This window comes from Nicotiana tabacum, chromosome 11 (assembly GCF_000715075.1).
Source record: "Nicotiana tabacum cultivar K326 chromosome 11, ASM71507v2, whole genome shotgun sequence".
Lineage (NCBI taxonomy): Eukaryota > Viridiplantae > Streptophyta > Magnoliopsida > Solanales > Solanaceae > Nicotiana > Nicotiana tabacum.
The window spans coordinates 105,205,247-105,228,109 of record NC_134090.1 but is presented as its reverse complement, the minus strand read 5'-3'; the positions used below and the strand labels follow the sequence as shown (position 1 = coordinate 105,228,109).

At 36.5% G+C, this 22,863-nt stretch overlaps 1 protein-coding gene across 1 annotated transcript; it reads right to left on the bottom strand.

Annotated features, from left to right (window-relative positions):
* Positions 1–130: 130 nt before the first annotated feature.
* On the bottom strand, positions 131–22,237 carry LOC107831473 (AP3-complex subunit beta-A). The gene is made up of 11 exons (XM_016659237.2): positions 21,809–22,237; positions 21,508–21,584; positions 17,283–17,532; positions 16,182–16,793; positions 14,753–14,926; positions 13,199–13,325; positions 12,966–13,075; positions 3,941–4,141; positions 2,116–3,122; positions 1,211–1,480; positions 131–669 (listed from the first exon to the last, which is right to left on the bottom strand). The coding sequence occupies exons 1-11, from the start codon at positions 22,022–22,024 to the stop codon at positions 312–314; spliced, it is 3,402 nt and encodes a 1,133-aa protein (XP_016514723.1). The 5' UTR covers positions 22,025–22,237; the 3' UTR covers positions 131–311.
* Between the last annotated feature and the right edge of the window lie 626 nt (positions 22,238–22,863).

Sequence of the window (22,863 nt, the reverse complement as noted above, 5' to 3'; positions counted from 1 at the left end):
GTGTTACTTTTTTTTTCCTTTGAAAAGTTAAATCTAGAAAGCTCTGCCAAAAACATCACTATTTTTTCTTTCTTTTTTTCTTTTGGGATTTAATAAGTAACACCAATGCATTGATACAAGCAAAGCAACAGAGAACAAACAGTTCAATCCATCTTTACATCTGCAGTAACTTGACTTCATAAGGAGAAAACCCAACTGTTTGACCGGCCACCAAGACTACAAACAATACAAGGAAAATATACATCATTAACCCCTCAGTGGCCGAAAAATAATCCAATGATCACTTCATTTCAGATGAAACTAAAGTCTCATCATAAACGAGCAGGCTCGGTCAAAAAATTCACAACCCTGTTCAAAAAGTTCAGGCCAAAAACAGTTTCTTCACAATTGACTTTTACTGATGTGTCCAGCGGTTCGGAGCATTTACCTTCAACAGTAATAGTAATTAAACATGGGATTGAGTTGCTTAAGATCTCGCCACTGAATCTAAGCCGTAAACCTGAAGTATCATCGAGGTTGGTACCAACAGGCATGTCCACAGATACAAGATAAAGATTGGCATTACTAAGCACCTTTAAAGCCAAATTCTCACAGATCACAAGGAAGTTGTCCTTTGCTAATGGGCTTTCAAGCTTATTAAGTTCTTCAATATGGTCGACGAAAGTACATCTGTAGCAAGTGATAAGAAAATGGTCAGAAGAGAGTTTCCCGGACAATAAAATGAAGCTAAGCAAACAATGAGCATAAAGTCCATGGAACAATAAATTGTGGAGAACTTCAAATTGTCATCTACACAATCAACTAAAACAAATATTTCTAAGATGGTTCCAGAACCAGGCCAGAAATCTTCAAATTGTCATAAATAGAGGGTTATTACTTTCTTTCTTGATTCGTCTGACGGTTCCAGAACCAGGCACCCCCACAAGTCATGATTAGAGGAATGCGGGCTCAATATTTATCCAGCAATTCACTCATTCTTACTCATATAGAGTCGGAAATGACATATTTCAGTTGACTTACTCTAATGAAATATCAGTAGGTCTGCAAATAACACAATTGGATTTGGTTTCATAAAAGCGACAATCTCTTGATCTCTCAACACAGACATGAGATACAAAACAATAACCAACCAAATTTCAAGGGTTCAAGGTCATAAATAATTGACCTTCACATATACTTCACCAAAGACAAACAAATTATAATAACTGACCTCCTTATATATTCGAACATTCCAGGAAGCTGAGATTCCTTGTTTGAGAACACATCGATTTCCATCAGAAGAGGTTTTAGAAAATACCCAATATCAGGTCTCAACTTCACAGGATACTTCTTGCCATTGCACCACAAAAGTAGCTTAAGGGGCAAAAGATGATGGTGGAATCGGGCCTGAAGTATTCTTTGCATAATCTGACCTGGCTCCAGCTTAGCAATTTCTTCCATTGGAACTAGAGTTGGCACATCATTAACGGACAACTTGGGACTACAAACAAATATGAACAAGTGTAAGCGCCCTCACCAGCTGGAAGAAAGACTAAGATGCTATAGCATGACTAAACAGAACGATCTTAATGCAAAGACAATGACAGCATGTGAACAAGGCAGAACATTTCATAGTGATAGAGGAGAATAAAAGGTTATTAAAAAAAAGGGCCTCAGAATGAGAAATACCAAATGCTACACTGTCAATCATATTAAAGGGGTAACTGACCTTTCAGGAACCTGGAAATCAAGTATTGATATCTTACCAAATACGTGACCAGAGATTTATAATGTATTGACATTTGTGTATTGGTCTGAGACATATCTATGATAATATCTATTTTTATCTGGTTGAGTATTTCAGTGAAGGCCTGAAAACTAGTGAAACAATGAACTTTTGGCCACTAGTTAATAAAGCAACAAGAAGAAGTGAGGAACTGAAGAAGTGGCTTTCTAGATGAGAAAGAGAGTACCTTTACAAAGGACAGCAGTACTAAAAGAACTATCTTACCGTTACATCTATTTCCTCTTCTCTACTTAGCAAAAGGTTGACTGACATAAGAAATTTCAAAAGGGCATGTTCCAAAAAAGCATTATTGACCATAAACCAAAAGAAATTGCAAGTGCAACACTAACCTCTCATCTGATGTCAGCTCTAGATCTGAAGATTCTACCCTTATGCCTGAATCTTCTTCAACCAACAGTAAATTTGACATAGCTTCCACTGAGCTGTTGCTAAATGAAACCTGTATACAAACAAGCAGAGGAGATATGCTTGACACCTCTGATGAAAATGTGTATTTCACACTCAAGCCATTTCCATTTGCAGGATCTAACAAAGTGTAGGATTTACGTTTAACTCTGCTACATATATCTCCAATTGAAATTCTGGCCAATGATTGACAGACAGTATTCAATTCAACCAAATTGTGGGTAGAAACAGGATTGTCATCCAACCAGGAGTCAAGAGCTCTTTTAGCCATTAATTCCCCAAGATCGTTGGAGTCAGAATTTTGATTAAACCTTTGTCTGGGCTGATTCTCAAGAGCATTGCCACTATCTGAAAGATGAATCAGAGGACCACCGTGCTCATCATCATCACTTACAGACCCACTCCCATGGCTACCTCGAGTTCCACTTGAACCAGTTGTAGAATTGTAACCAGATGTGCTTTCTTCATTTAGTGATCCAGATACGGTGTCAGCATCATCAGTTTCATACGATTCGCTTTGAGTCGCTCCATTCCCTGATTGCTTCAAATCTTTTACCATATTGGATTCCTGAGCAGTGTCATTGTAAAAACTACATGGCTGTGGGAGATTTTCATATCCTGGAGCAGCATGAAGAACCATCTGTGAAAGAGATCCAGGAAGATAAAACCGATAAGCTAATGGTTCCGAAGAAATGAGTTTTGTTTCTCTCCCAAATAAATGCCCTGCAAGTACATGCAATGCGCTGCCAGGAGCTGCTTGGAAAGCTGATTCTTCCAACTCATGAGTGCCTACATAGTGGGCCAGGAATTTCCGTAGAACACGTGCACGGTCGCGGATATCGTAGTTCAAGTCACATTTAGCTAGTTCAAGTACGTAGTTTAATAGTGTCTTGAAGGTTGACAGTGCTTTCCCTTTTGCTTGTAATAAGACCTGAAAAAAATACAAGCCTATTGTTATTAAATGAGACAAGGTTCCTGAACTATCAATTTGAGGTTCATGAAATCCAGCCATTGACTATCAAAAGAAATTATTTCATTAAAGACTCAGATTAGTTGCACACTTGGATAGCATCTCTTCCTCTATGAATACAGGAGTTTACTGCAATATCTAACCTTGTACTTTCAAAAAGCCCATATATCAGATCTAAGAGCAGAATGAATTTCCATATGGGAACTCAAGAGTATGTCAGTTCAGACACATCTCATCAATCATATCCTAGGGCAGACTAATCATATAAAAGAGTGCTTGAAAGTACAGCCAAACACTCCTGGTAATAAAGATACTCTCATAACTATCGTTAGTAAGTCAAAAAGATACATGTCATTTTAATTTTGTTGGATGCTTATGTAGACTTACAAACACCATACTGTGTTCTGTATATAACAGAATTCGCATCTCATTTCAAGCATCTTCTTCATAAAAAAATGGAGTAACTACCAAAAAGAATCATCACCAACAGTGGAGATGAGGTTCCTATAATGTAAAATGTGCTTCTCAATAACAATTGAAGCATCACTCACCTTCTCCGCTGTTTGATTAAAGATTCCGTTTTCGTCTTAACAATGCAAAGTACAGCCATGGGCAAATATTCCACTTAAGCCAAGAACATGAAAGGAATATAATTATGACAAAAGAGCAAGATTTTTCTTTGAAATGCAATACAATTATGATAAGTGCAAGTTTACATCAAGAAATATTTGAGCTAGAGGCTCGTTGAGGAAAAACAAAAGCAATTTGTGGTTATCTACCTTGACCATGGCATTAAGAATCTGGAGCTTTGTTTCAGGTGCTTCTGAAGAAAAGGTCCAAGCAAGATACTTGAGAACTGTGGGTAGCACCTTTGGAATTATATGTCCCATGGAATTATACTCACCCAACATCCAAATAATTATAGCACGTGCACTTGGTACTCGGATAGAATCCAGCTTACGTGCCAAATGAACAATTACCTTTGTCAAAAGAAGTGAGTGAGTAAGTTCTATATCATAATTATTGTATATATTTCATTTTTTTCTTTTTGGGGTTTCCATAGGTACATTAATCACTATATGCAGGGAGGCATAAAGAATGTATGTAGCACCTATCATTAGCAAGGTATAAGTAAAGGTGTTGCAGCTTGAAAATAAAATATGAACTAGAAACAGTTCTAAAAATGAAATATCTGTAAGTATTCCGTTTAAGGCGTACCAATACTAGCACTGAATTTTGGTAACCTGCAATACATTCACATGGTGCTCACTGATGTATTGCATTAGGATTCAATTCCGGCTCAACCCAAACTGAATAGTCAAATTCTCATGCATTTCAAGGGTTGATGTTTAGCCCAGCAAGTGGACTTTGGGGATGTGAATGATTTGCAATTCAAATGATGATCTTACTTTAGATATAAAAAACAAAATCAAATCAGAATTTGGGGATAAGAATAGTAGCTATATACTTCTCTATCCTCTAATGAACACGAGTAAATTATAAAACAAGACAGAATTCTTTACTTCAAATTACACCTAAATGCTTTAGTTTTAATTTAATTAAACTCCAAAGTTTCTTGCTTTTTCTTTTTCTTTTTTTCCTCCTCAGAAGCATCTTAGCAACTTCTAAATACTCATAATTGTGCAGGTTGAGTGCTCTTAGACTTTGTCAGCTCCTTCCACTTTGAGTAGGAACATACTTTTGTACCCTTTGCATCCCCTGGATGCTTTTCGCGAATAATAGTTTACATCTGATCAATAATTTAAAAGAAAATTGGGCAGGATGATTTACAATCATAACCACACTTAACATTGACCCAATCCATTTTGATGCAAATGTCGTATTGGTGGGGTTGCACCCATGACCTAGTCCATTCCTAACATACCCAACACACCCAATTGACACCCCTAATTAGTAATAGCATTATATTCACTATCACTGACCATTATAGAAAGCAAAACCCAAGAGTGACCCCTCATACTGGAAATACCAAGTCAAACTTAATAATAGAATAAAATATACTCCCTCCGTTTTAATTTATGGAACCTATTTCCTTTTTAGTCCATACCAAAAAGAATGATCCCTTTCCCTATTTGAAAAAGGTTTATAGCCACACAAAATATATGTGTCTCATTTTACACAAGTTTAAAAGTCTTCTATCTTTTCTTAAAATCCGTGCCAGCCAAATGGGTTCACATAAATTGAAATGGAGGGAGTATTTAAAACATAAAAGTAAGAACACCGTAAATATAAGTAAAGGAAGGGGCAACTTTAAAATTGCAACAACACAATGTTATCATGCCAAGGACTGAACAATTGACAGTGCATTAAAGATCATGTTAGCAGATTGAAATAGAAATAAGCTACCTTCAGCACAAAAAATGGGTTATTAGGAACTGCAAGTCGTTGGTTGTTTGTAGCAAGGAAAGGGCGCTTAGGTACTTGAAAATCCTATTTTCGTGAAAAAATATGTAATCAGTCAAGGTTCATTTTTCTTTTTTAAGTAATGGTGGTGTTTGGGCTAGTTTGCGTGCACCTTGACTATCTACCAGCACAGGTATCGTGTAATTCCGCCCACCAAGATTTAGGTAGAGGCGAAGATATCTCCAAGGTATGCACGCATTTCATTGACCAGTGTTTAGAAAAGCGATCGCTTTGTCGCTTAAAGCGCGAAGCGACAGTGTATCGCTTCTGGCTGCTCGAAGCGATGCGATCTTGAAAAGCGCTTCTTCTTCGTTGAAACCAAATAACTTTTTGTTTGAAACCTAATAATTTTGGATAGTTGAAGGGATGTTTTTTCAAAATTTTAGTTTTTTTATAAAATAAAGCTTTTTGATAAATTAGAACTTATTTGAAATTATTTCTTGGTTCCACGTTTTAACATTTAATTTTTGTTTTGTTTATATTAATTTTGTGGTATTACTATTATTTTAGAGGTATGAATTTTTAAATGAATTTACAGTTAACAACAAAATTTTATTGAGTTGCAAAGAAGAAGAAGAAAAAAGAAATAAGAATAATTTTAATTAATAAAAGAAAATAAAGAAAAATGTCACATAACTACTGGCTGTTTGGCTAACTTTTGCTCTCACATGCCACAAAGACGGTGAAAATCACTCCCCATGCCACTTGGTACTCTAGGGGGTTTTAAATACGGAGATTATAGTCCAGAGAGTATTCTGAAGACCTAATAGTTTAAGTACGACAGTAACAATACAGGTATAATTTCCGGGGTTTTAATGTATTTTCCTGCCAAGGTTCTTTATCATCTAACTACAAGGTTTGCGCTGTCACTTTTAAAAACCAAGGTTTCTTTTAGCTGTCCAAGACAAGCACTTAAACGACAAGAATAAATTGCAGTGACGCCTATGTAAAGTTCCTTCACGGAAGGAAGAGTTTTCCCTTTGCCACTATAGACCCAATTTGGAGGTTCTTTCTTCTCATTGACATGAGATCAGTTTGCCTATACAACATGGGAGTGGTTGAAGCCGTTTGCTAGCATATGGCCATCTACTTTGGTTATAATAAAGAGGAGGTTTTTCAAGCGAGAAGAGAGAATATGGAACTGAGAAAAAAATGAAGGAAAGGAGAAGCATGGGATCATCAGCGGCCGTCGAGAACTTAAAGAATTGCATAATCCAGTAAACTTCCGTATAGGAAAAGTAGGTGAACAAGGGAATAGTGTAGCATGTCAACTGTTCCAGGTAAGCTTTGCTAATGTCTTTTGGTGATGGATTCCGAACTATGGTTCATTTAACTTTGTTTGTTGTAAGGTACCGAAGTTATGCATTAAACAAGCCTTCTTTAAGTTACGCATATTAAAAAAAATGCATTTTTACTCGACATAAAGGATTCCTCGCTCATCCCCTTTTTCGGTCTTCTCAAAGTCCTTGAGACAAGCTTGGCCCATCTTATTTAAGCATAGTCATTGAAATTCACAAGACATCCATGTGAAAACTCACTGCATATTTTTGCTTCACAACTCAGGGAAGAGGATGAAGGTTAATTGATAGCTCATGTTGCCATCTCAAAGTAAAAAGTTATGTGGATTTTACACGTAAAGTTTCTACCCATGGGTCATCATACATGCAAGGAGGTTGACATTTCCCGTGCCACTTGAAACTACAGTCTACAGTCCTTAAGTAGAGTTCTTCTCTAAACTATAAACCTTTTGTTTAATAAGTGTTTTTCAAAATACAATTAGAACTCAAATTAAAAGTACCATGTCAGAAAAAAGTTAACAGTGTTTTGAATTTCTACAACATATTTAAAAGAATTTTTTTGAAGTCCAGATGAGAGAGGCAATACAAGTCCATTAGCAACTTCATCCTCCGAAGCATTGCACAACATTACCCACTAAAAGAGCAACTTATGACTCCGAAGCACTGTCCAACATTACCCACTAAAAGAGCATTATGCGCAACTTTAGCACTTCGTTCGGCGATTTGAGACCTTGAGTAGCTTCACATTATGCATTATGACTCGCGTATATGGTTGGTTTCGATTTTCAAGAGGTTCGGAGTTGATTAGGGAGAGTAATTCTCATTTCGGAAGCTTTAAGTGGGAAGAGCTAACCAATGACTGTGTATATGGTTGGTTTCAATTTTCAAGAGGTTCGGAGTTGATTTGGGATAGTAATTCTCATTTCGTAAGCTTTAAATGGGAAGAGCTTGCCAAGGTTTGATTTTTGAGTAAATAATCTCATATTCGTGTTTTGATGGCTCCAATAGGTTCGTATGGTGATTTTGGACTTAGGCATATGTTTAAATTTGGATTTGGAGGTTACTAGGTTGATTTGGACCAAATTGTCAAAAGTTGAAAATTTGAAGGTTTGGAAAGTTAATAAGCTTGACCGGGAGTTGACTTTGAGACTACCGGGGTTGGATTGTTGTTCCGGGAATTGGAATAAGTCCACTTCGTCATTTGGGATTTGTGCGCAAAGTTCGGGCTCGTTCCGGATTGGTTAGGTTTGACTCGGACGCTTGTGAAGCTGGAAGCTTATGAACTTAAGAGATTGATTTTGATAGACGATTGTTGATTTTGACGTTATTTACGGTGTTAAAAGCCTCTGGGTAATATATTAGAACTTGTTAGTATGATTGAACGGGGTCCCGTGGGGCTCAGGTGAGTTTCGGGGTGGTTTCGGACCACTTTGGGTTTTATTTTATTGCTGATTTCTGGTGTTCTCCTGATGAGCATCGCGATTACAGCAGGAGCTCCGCGATCGCGTGGGGTGTTTTTGGGTGCTGTTGTTTTAGTTCATCGTGTTCGCGGTTAAGGGCTCGCGTTCGTATAGTGTTGGGGCCAGAAGCATCGAGTTTGCGTTACAGCATCGCGTTCGCGCAATTGAGGTGTCATGCGGGGCTTTGGCCTTCGCATTTGTGTGGGTAGCGTCATGTTCGCGTTGACCTGGGCAGTGTAAGTCATCGCGTTCGCAATAGAGGCTTCGCAGTGTAAGCTTGAGCGGATTGATGAGTGATCTTGGGTCATAGAGCCATGTTGGTATTAATACTGAGGTGACGCATGCGCCAGGCCCCATTTTGGAATGATATTGATCATTGACTTTCATCCGATCAGCACTTGGGCCAGGTCCCGCCTCTCCGAAGTCAGGTAATAATCGTGGGCGAAGGCACACGGGTCATATATGTGCTTGGTGAAGGACTTGTGTCAAGTACCCTTACCGTGTTGAGTGTGTGTATGTGTGTGTGAGAGGGTCCATGGGCTTTGAGCCAGGCATAGTGAGCGTGTTGAGAGTATGATTGAGGGATATTTTGTGCCAAGGACTATAAATGTGTAAGACTATATATATTTGATATTTAAACTGTGATTCCTTGTTGATTTGGCATGTATAACTGACATGCACGCAGAGATGCATTATACCTCATGTTGATTGGTATTTGATATCTCTACTTGTTGTTTAGAGCACGATATTACGGTTTTGTCTTGTTAAATATTTATCTAAGTGAATTCTGTGGAAGTTGATGCCTTGACTGTTATATCTAAAAGGCATATCTAAAAGGCATGCCTATTTCTCCTATTGTGTTAAGCTAAGCCTGTCATTATTTGAGTTGCTTTTCTTTGTATTCTATTATTCTGTTGTTATATTGTTGTTGTTGGCGGTGGAAAGTGAGCATGGGACCTTGCCAAGCCCGTCGCTGCTTTCAGCCCGAGGTTAGGCTTGCTACTTATTGAGTACATGGGATCATTATTTGAGCTGTTTTTCTTTATATTCTATTCTATTGTTCTGTTGTTACTGTTGTTGTTGGTTGTGGAAAGTGAGCATTGGACCTTGCCAAGCTCGTCACTGCTTTCAACTCAAGGTTAGGGTTGCTATTTATTGAGCACACGGAGTCGGTTGTACTCATACTACACTCTGCACTTCGTGTGCTGATCATGGTAGTTGCAGTGAGCTGGATGAGATTTCGAGGTAGCACTATTGTTCTGTTCGCAAGCCTTCAAGTCTCCTCTTTTATCTAATGTTCTTACTGTTCAATCTTCCAGACAATAATGTATTTTGTTAAGACTTTGTATTTAGTATTGCACTCGGTGACACCAGATTTTGGGGTGAATTCATTTGTATTAACATTTTAACTTCAATTTTTTATATCATTCCGCTTTTGAGACTATTTCTTATCATTATCGAAGTTTATTTCCGCATATTTGTTATTGGCTTGCCTAGCAACCGATGTTAGGCACCGTCACGGTTCCAGTGAGATTTTGGGTCGTGACAATAAAAGAAACATTACATTTGAAATATTGAGTTGGTTTGGTTTTGATTGGGTGATGCCAAGCACGATAAAGATGTTCTATTCAGCTGGGCTTTTGGTAGTCCGAAGAGAAGGCGAAGAGCATGGGATGTCGCTTCATAAGCACTTATGTGGATTGTCTGGAGGGAGAAAAATAGGATAGCCTTTGATAGAACAGAGAAAGATTTTGCTCATTTGAGGAATAGCCTTTTATCCCTTATTTCTTTTTGGTGTCCTCATCAGGTACCCCGTAGGTATAGATGATTGGGTTCATTTATAGAAAATCATATTAATTTGTAGGTTCGTCTACTTTTTGGTATAATTCTTGTGTACGGGTCTTTTGCGCCCATTTGTTAATAAATTTTATTACTTGATAAAAAAATTAGACCAGCAAAATAATATTATTATATAAGTGGGAAGACCCAAAGTTAAAAGTTGAAAGACCAATTTACCCATCAAATACTTAACGACTTTTCTGCCCTTATCTTAAACATTACTCCTACAATAATTTCATACAAAAAAGTAAATTTACCTTCTACTAAATAATAAATATCTATAAAATAATTGAAATTATGTTCCTTGAAATTAAAAGCTTATCGTGTGAAGTTATATTGCAATTAGGAACACAAATTTTGGATGTACATTGCTTTGTAGTCGTTAATCATTATGGCCCAAAAAAGTTTCTCAATTCCATTAATCGACTTTTCCCTTTCATCAATAATTGTTTCTTTATTGAATAGCTTAATATCAATTTATGTGTCTTTTCTTCTTCTCTTATTTAAGGTAGTTAATTAAAATAATAATTACCGCATGGAATTGAGAAAGGTAATACTAAGCGTTCTATTTTAAAGTCGTTTTATATCTTCTTGCATTGTCCCTTTAGAATTTCATATGAGAAGGAGGAGAAATCAGAGATTACATAGCATGGGGAACTACTGCCGATTATAATAAAGTATGTAGAGTAACTTTTGAAGAATTAATTTTTATGTCGCATGAGTACGAGAGTCGAGACTTTTGTTACTTTTCATGAGTTTGATTAGTTTCAATCAATTTGTAGAGTAACGTGTGGATTACTTATTTCTGATATGTGATTATTTGTCAACAATATCTAATTTAAGAACCTTAAAACCAATAAATAGCTCTATTTTCGTTCTTATATTTTATTTCTATGTATCTCCCTTGCAGAGTTTGGTGTAAAATTGAATTGGGCTATTCAATGGAAAATCCAAATTGATTGGTACTTTCGAAGTCAAGTTAGGTGATTTTACCAATGGAGCTCCAGTAATATCAGACTTGTTTTTTAAACAAGAATGGCACGTCATGTCTTGGGAATTCCAGCAGTAATGAAACTAAAGTAAGTTTGGTTGTGATAATCTCAAGATAGTCCATCTTGTTTTCATTTTTCTCCTCCATAAAACTTTTGGGGGGCTCATATCTTAGATGAATTTTCTATTTCACAAGACACAAGCTCATCTCCCACAGCTTTTACCTTTAGTTGTGCTCCAAACTAAAGCACAATTAGTTGTTCTCTTTTCGCACTTTATTTTTGGTGTCATTCTTGATTTATATGTTGATTGTCATTTTTTCTTATCTTTTTGTCAGGGTATGTTTATAAGGCGATTGTCTTTTGTTAACGTTGAACTTAAAGTTCAAACTCAGTGAAGAACGATTCGATGAAGTTTATTTCTTAGATGTAATTAATTACAAATATCATTATTTGTTTGCCGTTGCTGGGAAGATGAGAAAGCTGGAGAAATAACATCTACTCCCCTCTGTTTCAAATTAGATGGGGTACTTTCCTTTTTAGTATGTTTCAAAATAAATGGCACATTTCTAAATTTGGAAATAATAACTCTTCATTTTACATATTTAACCCTTAATGAAAATCTTTTATAACAACACAAATGTCATGGTCTCACAAAAGCTTTTACCCCTTGAGTTTTTAAGATTACAAGTTTCAAAAAGTCTTTTTTTCTTAAACTCCGTACCGAATCAAACTATCTCGTTTAAATTGAAACGAATGGAGTACTCAATTTTTTATTCTTCTGTAGCGCAGGAAAAGTGAAAAGCAATGGGTAACAACCTGCCCCGCTGCCCACTATCATGGATTTCTCAACACATGAGTAAGAGAAATAGTTGGAGTTTCTACATACTTCTCTAGTTCTCTTCAGTTTCTATCCCCCTCCAACTATATCTTACCTCTTCTATAAAAGGGCAAAGAAAACAGTTCGAGCAAGGGAGAGCACATGGAAAATGACTACATCAATTTCACGTCAAATTCTAGGCTTAGCTGATGATCAGATTAGGTTGGTTGTAAATGCGAATTCAGAATTTGAAATTTATCTTCTACCACTACCACAATCTCAAGTTAATTTATCAAATTCTAGATTCAGTCGATGATCAGATAAGGTTGGTTGTAAATGCGAATTCAGAATTTGAAATCTATAATCTCCTACCACGATCTCAAATTAATTTACGCTAAAAATTGAGTTTAACGTCAACTATTTATAGATATAAAGTGGATATATATATATATATATATATATATATATATATATATATATATATATAGGATCTAAGCAAAAACTACTAAGGTGAATCCATATATTACATGCTAAATCTATGTCGTAATTCGAGTGCAAAAAGATTCAGGAAAGCTCAAAGAGGCCAAAACTATAAACGTTTGCTATTTGAAAAATTAGGCTTTTAGTTGTATTAGGAGTTTTATGCAACCTTTTTGTTGGTGATATTAAGGTAGAACTCTAGTATAGTATAAGAAAGCAAGTTTACATCTTTGAGACACCAGAGTAATTATATTGATCAAATACACGTATATTTTAATAGTTATATTTATATCACATTTTTTAATTAATTGATATGGAATACACGTGCGACGCACGTGTCCAGAAACTAGTTCCTAAAAAGACTGTCCTTTAACATTACAAATCCCGTGAAAGATATCTGATATCATGTATTAGTTAACAGCTAAAACAAAAGCATAGCAACTGGCTAGAAATTGCAAAATGCGTAAATTTGACGAGTTAGTAAAGCAACTCACTTTGTCATGACTTGAGGGTTCATGTTTTATGATTGTTTTGATGGAATTTATTGCTTGAATCAGAATAACTGCTTCTTCATCCGTTGATGCTATGTCCACATCTGAAATTTCTGCATGTCCATGATCACTTAAAGAACTGATACTAAATAAATAAAGAAAAAATGATGCTCAGAATTACCCAAAAAAAAACTTCCTATAGATTCCAAGTATTCCATAGACAGACGATGCTTTACCAGATGAAGTCAAAATCAATAGCCTTTCCAAACATGTGCTTGCTATATTTGGAAGTCGTTCGGCACATAAACCAATGGCAGCAACAGCATCTGCAGCAAACCTTCTGTATGGATCTTTAATATAATCCTAGAAACTCACTAACATTAGCACCAACTTGCATGACCAAATCCACGACAACAAAGAGAAAAGAATATAATCATGCTGTAGAAGCTATTTTTACTTCCTCAAAAGGTTATCAAGTTAAATGAAGCAGCTTGTAGAAGCTACTTGTGGACAGGTGAGGCTACCATCTCTAGAAGGGCCTTGTTTACATAGGAAAGGGTCTGTTTGCCTAAAGGAGTTGGGGGGGGGGGGGGGCTTAATATTCTATGGAATCAGGCTGCTATACGTAAGCTTCTTTGGGCCCTAAGGCAGCACAAAGAGAAGCTATGGATTGCCTGGGTACATACATATTATATAAAGAAGCAGAATCTCTTTACTATGGAGGTGCCAAACCAAAATTCTTGGATAGTAAGGAAAATATTAAATATGAGAAAGATTTGGCAGAAACTGGGGACTTGCTCTGATCAGAAAGGGAGAATTTCATATCAGGGCTGCTTATAAAGCATTGAGAGAAAAGGTTGACAATGTCCCGCCGAAGAACCTGGTTTGTCACAATGCTGCAAGTCCTAAACAGGTTTTTATACTTTGATTGGCTTTACTGGGCAAATTGAGAACTAAGAATCTTCTCCTTAGATGGGGTATTAGTATTGATGGTGGCTGTGTTCTATGCAAATCCCAACCTGAAACTGCACATCACCTATTTTTTGAGTGCACCTTCTCAAAATCTTTCTGGCAAAATTTTCTGAGATATGAAGTGGCAAAGAAACATTCTGCCCTGGGATTTGGAGTGGCAATGGATTCAAAAGACAGCTAAGGGGAGGACTTCTCAAGGAACTTTACTCAAAACCTGCTTTGCTACTGCTGTTTATGATATTTGGATTTAAAGCAAGACTCGGGTGTATCAGAATAGAGCTAAAAGTATGGAGAGAATGCTACATGACCTGAAGATAGCTATATTCATCAGAATGAGGGATAATAGGAGGATATTTGCATTTATTTAGATGTTTTTTTTTTTAGGAGTTAGTAGCTAAGGAGTTTTGGCTGTTCGTGGGGGTGTTACGAGAGGGGCTAACCTGGTAGGTTGCCCTTGTTTTATACAGACAATTGATTATTAATAAAATTTCTTTAAATGCCAAAAGAAAAACATAATCATGCTGATACAAAAAGTTAACACACCGCTGTAAAGAGATTAGAAACCCCAATATGCAAGCAACAAAATTGTAATAATTTAAAAAATCGATTACCCACACATTACTCCCTTTTTGTAGATAGGAAAAAACAAATATTACATTTAATTGCATATAAAGAAAGAGAGAAAGGTGCTTTTGGAGGATTCTTGAGCATATAAAGCTGAGAATGGCTAGTATAAAGCATCTCACATAATTAGATCAAGAGAATCATTATGTTCTGAAAATTGTGCAAATGGGTAAAATTATGATGAGAAAATGTACCTGGAACTCATTTAAAATAGGTGAAATGGATGAATGTGTCGCAATTAAAGATAGTATGTCAAGCTTCAGAGCTTTTACTTGATAAGGATCGGTAGAGCTCACGAAGAAGTCTTCAAAATGGGAAACAAACAGGGTAGGCATTGCTTTAGCAAACACTTGAATGTTGCACAGCACCTGCATCAACCAAATCATTACATATAGACCAAAAACAAGGAAATGCATTATATATGGCAGCAAAGTTGTGGCCGTAGTGTTTTCATAAAACAAATTTCTACTTAACAGATAAATGTTTGATTGCAGCAAAATAATGTGGTCATAGTGTTTTCAGGAAGACAGTGTTCTAAATATAAGCCCCTAAAGGTCTGAACACATGCCACAAGCATCTCACTAGCTAGTAAGTTTCTGGAGAATTTGATCTTCTTAAACCATGGCCAAGAACTCTTTAACTTGTGAAACATTTCATCAAAAGATAGTTTTAATCCAGTTCTTGAAACCACTTTTTTCACAACCTAAACTGTGGATAAACTTCATTTAAGGCAAAGAAAAGCTGGCATGCCAGTTAAAATGAGAAAATGGCTTGAACCAGCTAAATTTATCTGTGCAGTAAACTTCGGAGCAAAAAAAAAAATTGATTGACATAGTTGATTTAAAGGCAGAACTTAGGAAAGCATCAATTTGACCATCAACACTATTTTTTTCCTATACAAGGGACTGTCACTACTATTAAGTGATCCAATATGGATATTCAACAAGAAATTTCATTCTAAACGACGAGAAAAGTGAGAAATCAAAAGATGGTTATGTGGTGCACCCCTCTGCCTTGAGTTGTCACCATCCCTTCCCAACCCATATTCCTCTTCCTTTCTCCTCTAAGTCACACTCTCCCAGCAACACAATGATGACATTGTTTTATTTCTCTCTTTTTTTTCTTTTTCTTTTTTTCCTTTTTCTTTTTTTCCTTCTTTTTTTGAGCATACAACTCCCACAGCAACTTGTGAAATTAGGATGTTGAGATTGTCAAGCTATTTCTACATGTCTTTGTCCCATTGACCAGTTAACCGCACAAGGTGACATTTAAAGTATTACAAACAAGAGAATTAAGAGGACTGGAGTACTGGACAATGTTATAACCTCTTGTGCAATTTATATTCCCATTTTTTTTCACTCTACAATGCCAATTTCCACTAAATTGAAAACATCAAAGCTTGAATTTCCATAGAAGAAGTCATATGCATTGCAGGTGACAAACTCCTAGCAAAACTGTCCAAGAAGTTAACAGAGAATCAAGGTTATGTCGTCACAAATGCCGCTTCTCAATGTTCGTTGTCCATAACTCTAGGCAAAATATTTCAATGGCCCCTGAGACGTATTACCATGTAACTAAATAAGAATCAGTTTTGACTCAAATTATTGCGAGACAAAAAATTACCACATATTTTGAGGCATTGGATGATCTCAACAGAAACAACAAAGGTTTAACAATTCTCTTAATTTCCTCTTTTGGTGCCATAATCCAGTGCATCCCAGCAGCAGCAAGTACTACTGCACTATTTTGATTCCACAATAGAGGTAAAGTGCACTGCAGCAGGACCTTCACATCATCGTTACTTTTGGCAGATGTAAAGTCTGAAAAGTCCTTCACAGAAGAAGCTCTCTCGGAATATGGGCAGGATAAATACTTATCTGGTCCTTCAAGATAACTCCTAAATACCATTTCTGCTATCTTAGATTCACAAACTGCAGTGCCAACGTCATTGGTGCTCTCTTTGATTTCAAATTTGTTTTCTGAATTGCAATTCTCTGAAGAATGGGAAGCTGCCATCAAGGATTCTTTAACAAGCCCATGCCTAGCAATAACATATCGTATAAGGATCCCTATCAAAACAATCTGACCCCATTCTTCCACATCAGGGAGAGTCTCACACAGCCTTCTATAATTTCTCCCAATAAAAGAGTAATTATTAGGACAGATAGAAGCAAATGCAGCAGCAGCAGCTCCAACTACTCCAGGAGAGTTGTCATTCAGAAGAATTCCAACAAGCTGCAAAAGATAATAGTAGTTGCAGTAGAAGTCAAGTGTCGTAAAGATAAAATTCAATTCATATAGGAACTTTGCTTGAAGCAAGGATTTGTGGTTTACTCGTATCACGCAAGTATGACTGAAGCCATGAATGCATTTTAGTTCTGGAAGTATGGCAACAGGGAAAAATTCGTGAAAAATCTAAGTTGAGTAAGGTTCCTTTTTTTTTGGGGTGAGAAGAGAAGACCCTGCACCACTGACAAAAGTTCAATGAAATTAAAGTTAAACAGCTTTAGCTATTTTTGAATTTCACAAGTCTATTTTTTAGGACAACCAAGGGACACCTCGCTTAGCAAGAGATCTGATATGATTTTTAGATAAATAACTTATCCATTGGGAGCAGTTCTTTCCTCAATAAGTAAAACTGGATGGTGGTTACAGGGACATGGTTATTTTATAAGAAGACTAAGTTATGACCAACATCCCCGGCCTCAAAGCTACAAAATTTACCTCTTCAATAGTACTAGTATCCTCCTCCAAACGCAAATCATGCAACTTTGGAAGTGCATTAGCAGCACACTTCCTAACATACACTGATGGATCTCTTGCACATTTTCCCACAGCCACCAGAACAAGGGGTGCAATCACATGAAGGCGAATTCCTGCCATCGTACGGAGTGCCCATGCCCGCACCAATGGATTAGGATCGCCCAAATCCTTCTGGAAACAGTTTATTGAAAGCAATGCTTCATTTGGACGCCTAAAACACAAATTAGAACAGACGTGTAAGTTTTTTCAAGTTATTCTAATATCATTAAGATTGGTTATAAGGTTGTTTGTTAATAAGTATAATAAACAGATACATGCATACATAAAGCAAAGCAAAGCTCTAACCAGAAATACAATAGAATTATCCATGTGCACAACCAGCTTTACATCGTCTTAGTTTACCACATTATATTCGTAAATATTCATCTGCACAAACCAGCTGCACATCATTTTAGGTTACCGCATTATATCCGTCAAAACCTTGGTAAAGGAAGGAAAGTCCCATGCATCACGTTTAGAAGCTAGAAACTTTTCTGGAAGTGGCAAGCAGACATTTAATGTCTGCAAGAGACTAAGCTCTAGAATTTCCAAACACAAATTGCAGGTCAACTCTGGGCAGGCAGATGGACAAACTATGCAGTGTTGGATGCTGAAGGCACTAAGGAGCAATGTTCTAATATAGGACAAGAGGACCTGGTCAGATACCAAACTTATAAAGGGAGAGTATTCTACTACTGTCTCATTTATCAATGTTCAATGGCTTCAAGTGGGTTCTCTGTGGAGCTTATGTTGGTAGGATCCTACCAACAGACATAATAGAAGCTCTGTAGCCACCAAAGGTTTACTTAAGATCCTTGAGTTATGTGTAAGAATTTCAACATCACCATGTTCCCAGGGAAAGAAAGCACAACCATAACCTCAGCAGAACCATAATAGAGTTCTCTAACTTGGTAGAAGACTTAGAGCTAGCTGACCGCCTCTAGCTAGAGGCAAGGTTACCTGGTCAAGAGACATCCAGAATTGATTGTATACTATCCTTAGTAGGTTGGGATGACAGCTTCAGGCTTCAGCAACATCAGACAATCCACTCTTCCCAGAGTTACTTCAAATTCACCAATATCAGTGCAAAGAAGGTCCCTTTGGTGAACGAGACATTAAGGCCTCATTTGTTTGCACTTAATGAAGGTATGAATCTTAATCATTCAGATCTCAAACATTAAGTGTGTTTATTTTTAAGTCTGAATCTTAATCATTCAAATCTTAATAATTGTGTGTGTGTGCTTTTTTTACTTCACGGCTACTTAATGGGCCTGAATAGATATTTATGGTTAAGATCTCTAACAAAGACTTAATTTCATTAAGATGCTATTATTCACATTCATTATTACTTGCTACCACCGCCTAACATTATCAATTATCACCATGCCATCTACCACCACCATACTCAACCACCACCACCACCACCATACTCAATCATAACCGCCACCATTATCGGCAACCATCACCCAGCATCCTCACTACCCCCACCACCATCATTCTCAACCATAACCACAAGCTCATCCACCTCAACTGCCACAACTAACCACTCCATCACCATCAATAACCATAGCCGGCACTGCCCACCATTATAAACTACCACTAACTTCTCAATCACAACCACCACCCACCATTATTAATTATTATCATCCACCACCACCATCCTCAACCATAATCGACATCATATTAATCACCACTAGCTACTACCCAGAACCACCACCATCAACTAAAACCACCACCAACCACTGCCTCTAGTCAGTATTCACAAGCACCACCGTTAATCATCATCACCACTAACTATCATATATATATATTAATTAGTATTTTATTTGGATTTTATATTTATTAATTTTCAAATAAAGATTAATTTTATATATTCAAATGTTAAAAAATAAACAGTCTTAATCATTTAGTATTCCGATCTTAATACATATCTTAATATTCAGATTCAGATGCCTTAATCTTAATGCTCATCATGATATTCAGATGTGTATTCAGATTCAGATTCAGACATCTTAATCTTAAAAAAAAAATACAAATGAGGCCTAAGAAAGCTTTTAATAAAGTTCACTGGAGTTTCCTTCTTAACTTATTTAAGTGTATGCGCTTCGATACAAAATGGATTAGATGGATTTCCTTCTGCATTTGCACAATAAAATTCTCATCATCATCAATGGCTATCCACAGGGTTTCTTCTCATTGCAAAAAGGTCTGAGATAGGAAAACCCCCTATCTCGTTCCTCGTTATTAAGGTCATTGAAGAGGTTAGCAAAATGCTTTTTATAGAAAGGCAAAAGAACTGGATAAAGGTGTTCACACTTGGGCCAAGAATCCGAAGACATGGCTATTTCCCACGTACTTTGGCAGATTACTCCTTGATCTTATGAGATATGATAATGAACTGCAATAGATCATCTATCTCATATTGATTCTTTTTATTTTCAAAGCAATCTTTGGGTTATAGATTAAATACTCCAAGAGTCATCTCTTTCCGGTTAACAAGGAAATTAACTTGCAACAACTTGCAGAGGCACTTGGTTGCAGCGTAAGGACTCTTGCCCAAGTACCTGGGTCTACCATTGGGAGCTAAATCTAAAGCTTCTTCTATCCAGGGGGTTTTGGGGAAGTGTTAAAAAAGGTTGTCCAATGGGAAGTACCTCCCAGTTGAAGTCAGGCAAATACTATCAACAGTGTACTAGAATTCCTCCCAACCTACAGCATGTCATGATTCCCCCTTCCTCTGCAGCCAATGGACTAGACAAACTACATAGAAATTTCTTGCGGTAAGGCAATGAAGAAAGGAGAAACTTAACCTAGTCAGACAAGAATCTTTTATTACTGACAAAATGACTAGGGAGCTAAAGACTAGAAAGCTAGGAGTTAAAAACATGAAGGTACAAAATGGCCAGTTGTTGCTTAAAAGAGTTGCAACCTGATCTTAACACCTGTTCTACAGACCTACTAGCAATGATTTCTAAAATTCTGATTACTGGTTAAACCAAGGGTTCAACATCATCTTTAGAAGAAATTTCAATGACCGGGAAACAGACAGTTATTTTTCTCTGCTGCAACTCCTAATACCAAATACCACAAAACAGACCAGACAACTTACTGTTAAGGGGCTCTCCTTGTGGGAAATTCTCAGGACAGATCAGCAAACCCGTTCCTCCCCAGAACTACTGCAACAAGCAACAACTAGCCATGGAAATGACATGGAAAAACAAAGCCCCCCCCCCCCAAGGTGGTATGTTTCAGTTGGTTGGTAGCACAGAAAGCATGTTTAACGAAAAATAATCTCCTAAAAAAGGTGGTCTCAATATTTGCAACAAAATGTGTTCTTTGTAAAGATCAAAGTGAAGACATCAACCATTTATTATTGCACTACAGCTTCACTTCTCCACTACGGAGTTTCATTTTTAGTATTTTGGGTTTTAGTTTATCGATGTCTGGATCAAAAATGGAACTCCTTGTGGCACAGGAAAAATATGGGAAGAAACTCAATTAAGTATGGAATTCGATACCAGTGGCAATCTAGTGGTACATACGGAAGTTAAAAAATACTAATGGAGATGTATTTCCTTATTATCTTTTTTTGTGCGACTTGGCTATAGTAAATCATGTAGATGGCATGGTTGATGTTTCTAAACAATTTGTGATGTAGCTATACCTTTGGCTGTGAATGCTTTCCAGCATACACTTATTACTGGAAATCAAAAAATTACCTTTACAAATCAAAACAAAAATATCCGCCAAAATCCTGCATGTGTCTGTGCAAGTGCAACAGCAACAAGTTACAGAAAGTTTGATTTTCCTTATTCTAACTAAGTGAGATTAGATAAAGAATAGAGTCCCTAATGTTACACCAGAAGTAGGTTTGGTGACATAATTTTCTGCTTGTTCAACTACGAACTGCTCATGTGCTTGTTCATAAAGCTTTATTTAATAATAAACCAAGTTACAATAAGTTACATAGCACTAGGTTTAAAAAGATGCATGACGTTGCAGTATATATATGGATAAGCCAAATGTGATATTGTGAGTGCTTAATTTAGTGATCTAGTTATCCACCAATGCAGATTGCAGGGAGTGTCTTCATTCATGGCAAAGCAACGTGCAAATCATGTATTTACAAATGCAGTTAGTATCATACTTTTCAGCATAATGCAGGAGGTACAAGTAGACCAGCTTCTTCACTTCCATTGATTGTGAAGCCACATTTTTCACCACCTGTAGTAGTCAAACAAACTTCATTAAGTGCAATTATCTAACAAGAAACAATGATTCCATCATTCCTTCAAGCAATACAAACAAAACTCCATCCCATTAGTCAATCAGATTTATGCAGTGCATCCAATTTTGATTGTCAATAACAATTAAAAAATTCTCGTCCAAAAGAACTCTACTATAGACAAGTGAAAATTTCAGGAAATTGGCAAATGAGATGAAATGACCTGAGGGAAGAAATTGGAGACATCGCAGCCTTGGGCAATGAGAGCGAGTAATCTCTTGAGAGCTTCGCATTTCTCGGAGTCAAATTTGCTGTCGAGAAGGGGGGCAATGTTGACGTCATCGGGATCGTCATAGAGGTGGGCGTCCGTACCGATCCGGAACACCAAAGTAGAGGCTTTGCTCAGTGAATCAGCCGTCGCGCCAAACTGTGTGAACATTTATTCCTATTTGTGTTGATAACTATTAGCTCTAAGACATTGGGAATTGTAATAGTCTCCGTCTCCAACTCCGATACCGGGGTTTAGCTTCTTCTGTCCAAAGATGAAAGTCGGACTAGCGGAGACTCGATGATTTTCGTGAGGATACGTTTGTCATCCGAGATTTTTAGTTATTAAAAGGAAAACGGAAAAAGGATAAAGGGTGTGTTCAGTACGAACAAAAATTTCAATTTTCTCAAAATATAACTTATTTTTCTCCAATTGGAAGAAAATATTTTACCAATAAAAAGAAGAAAAAATATTTTTCAAAATTTTATTTTAACATTTCCCTCTCTATTCCTTATTCCTTATCCCCACCAAATCACCCCATGCCCCCACCTACCACCACCACCACCACCAGCGACCCCAACTCCACTCCTCATCCCATCCTAAATAAAAATATTATTAATAATACTTTCTTTTTAAATTATAGATAGATTTTCTTTTTTATTTCAACAAATGAATATTTTATTTTCATGATAAATTTTTTTATTTTAACAAAAAAAGAGTACTTTCTTTTTATGATGTAGAAAAAGTATTTTATTTCATTTCAACAAAATAAAGTAGTAAAAAGTATTTTCTTTCGTTTCAATAAAAAGAGTATTTTCTTTTCATGATATAAAGAAGTATTTTCTTTCATTTCAACAAAAATGGTATTTTCTTTTCATGATTTAGAAAAAATATTTTCTTTCATTTCAACAAAACGAGTATTTTTTTCATTATGTAGAAAAAGTATATTCCTTTATTTCAATAAAATGAGTACTTTATTTTTATGTTGTAGAAAAAGTACTTTCTTTTTC

What these genes read in the sequence shown, in the direction of transcription:
- LOC107831473 (XM_016659237.2), bottom strand. Translation starts at nt 22,024, where the DNA reads ATGTTCACACAGTTTGGCGCGACGGCTGATTCACTGAGCAAAGCCTCT. An exon ending in CCAATGCCTCAAAATATGTG is followed by an intron (nt 14,927 to 16,181) that starts GTAATTTTTTGT and finishes TGGTTGATGCAG; the next exon opens with GTGCTGTGCAACATTCAAGT. An exon ending in AACCCTCAAGTCATGACAAA is followed by an intron (nt 4,142 to 12,965) that starts GTGAGTTGCTTT and finishes CTTTTGACAAAG; the next exon opens with GTAATTGTTCATTTGGCACG.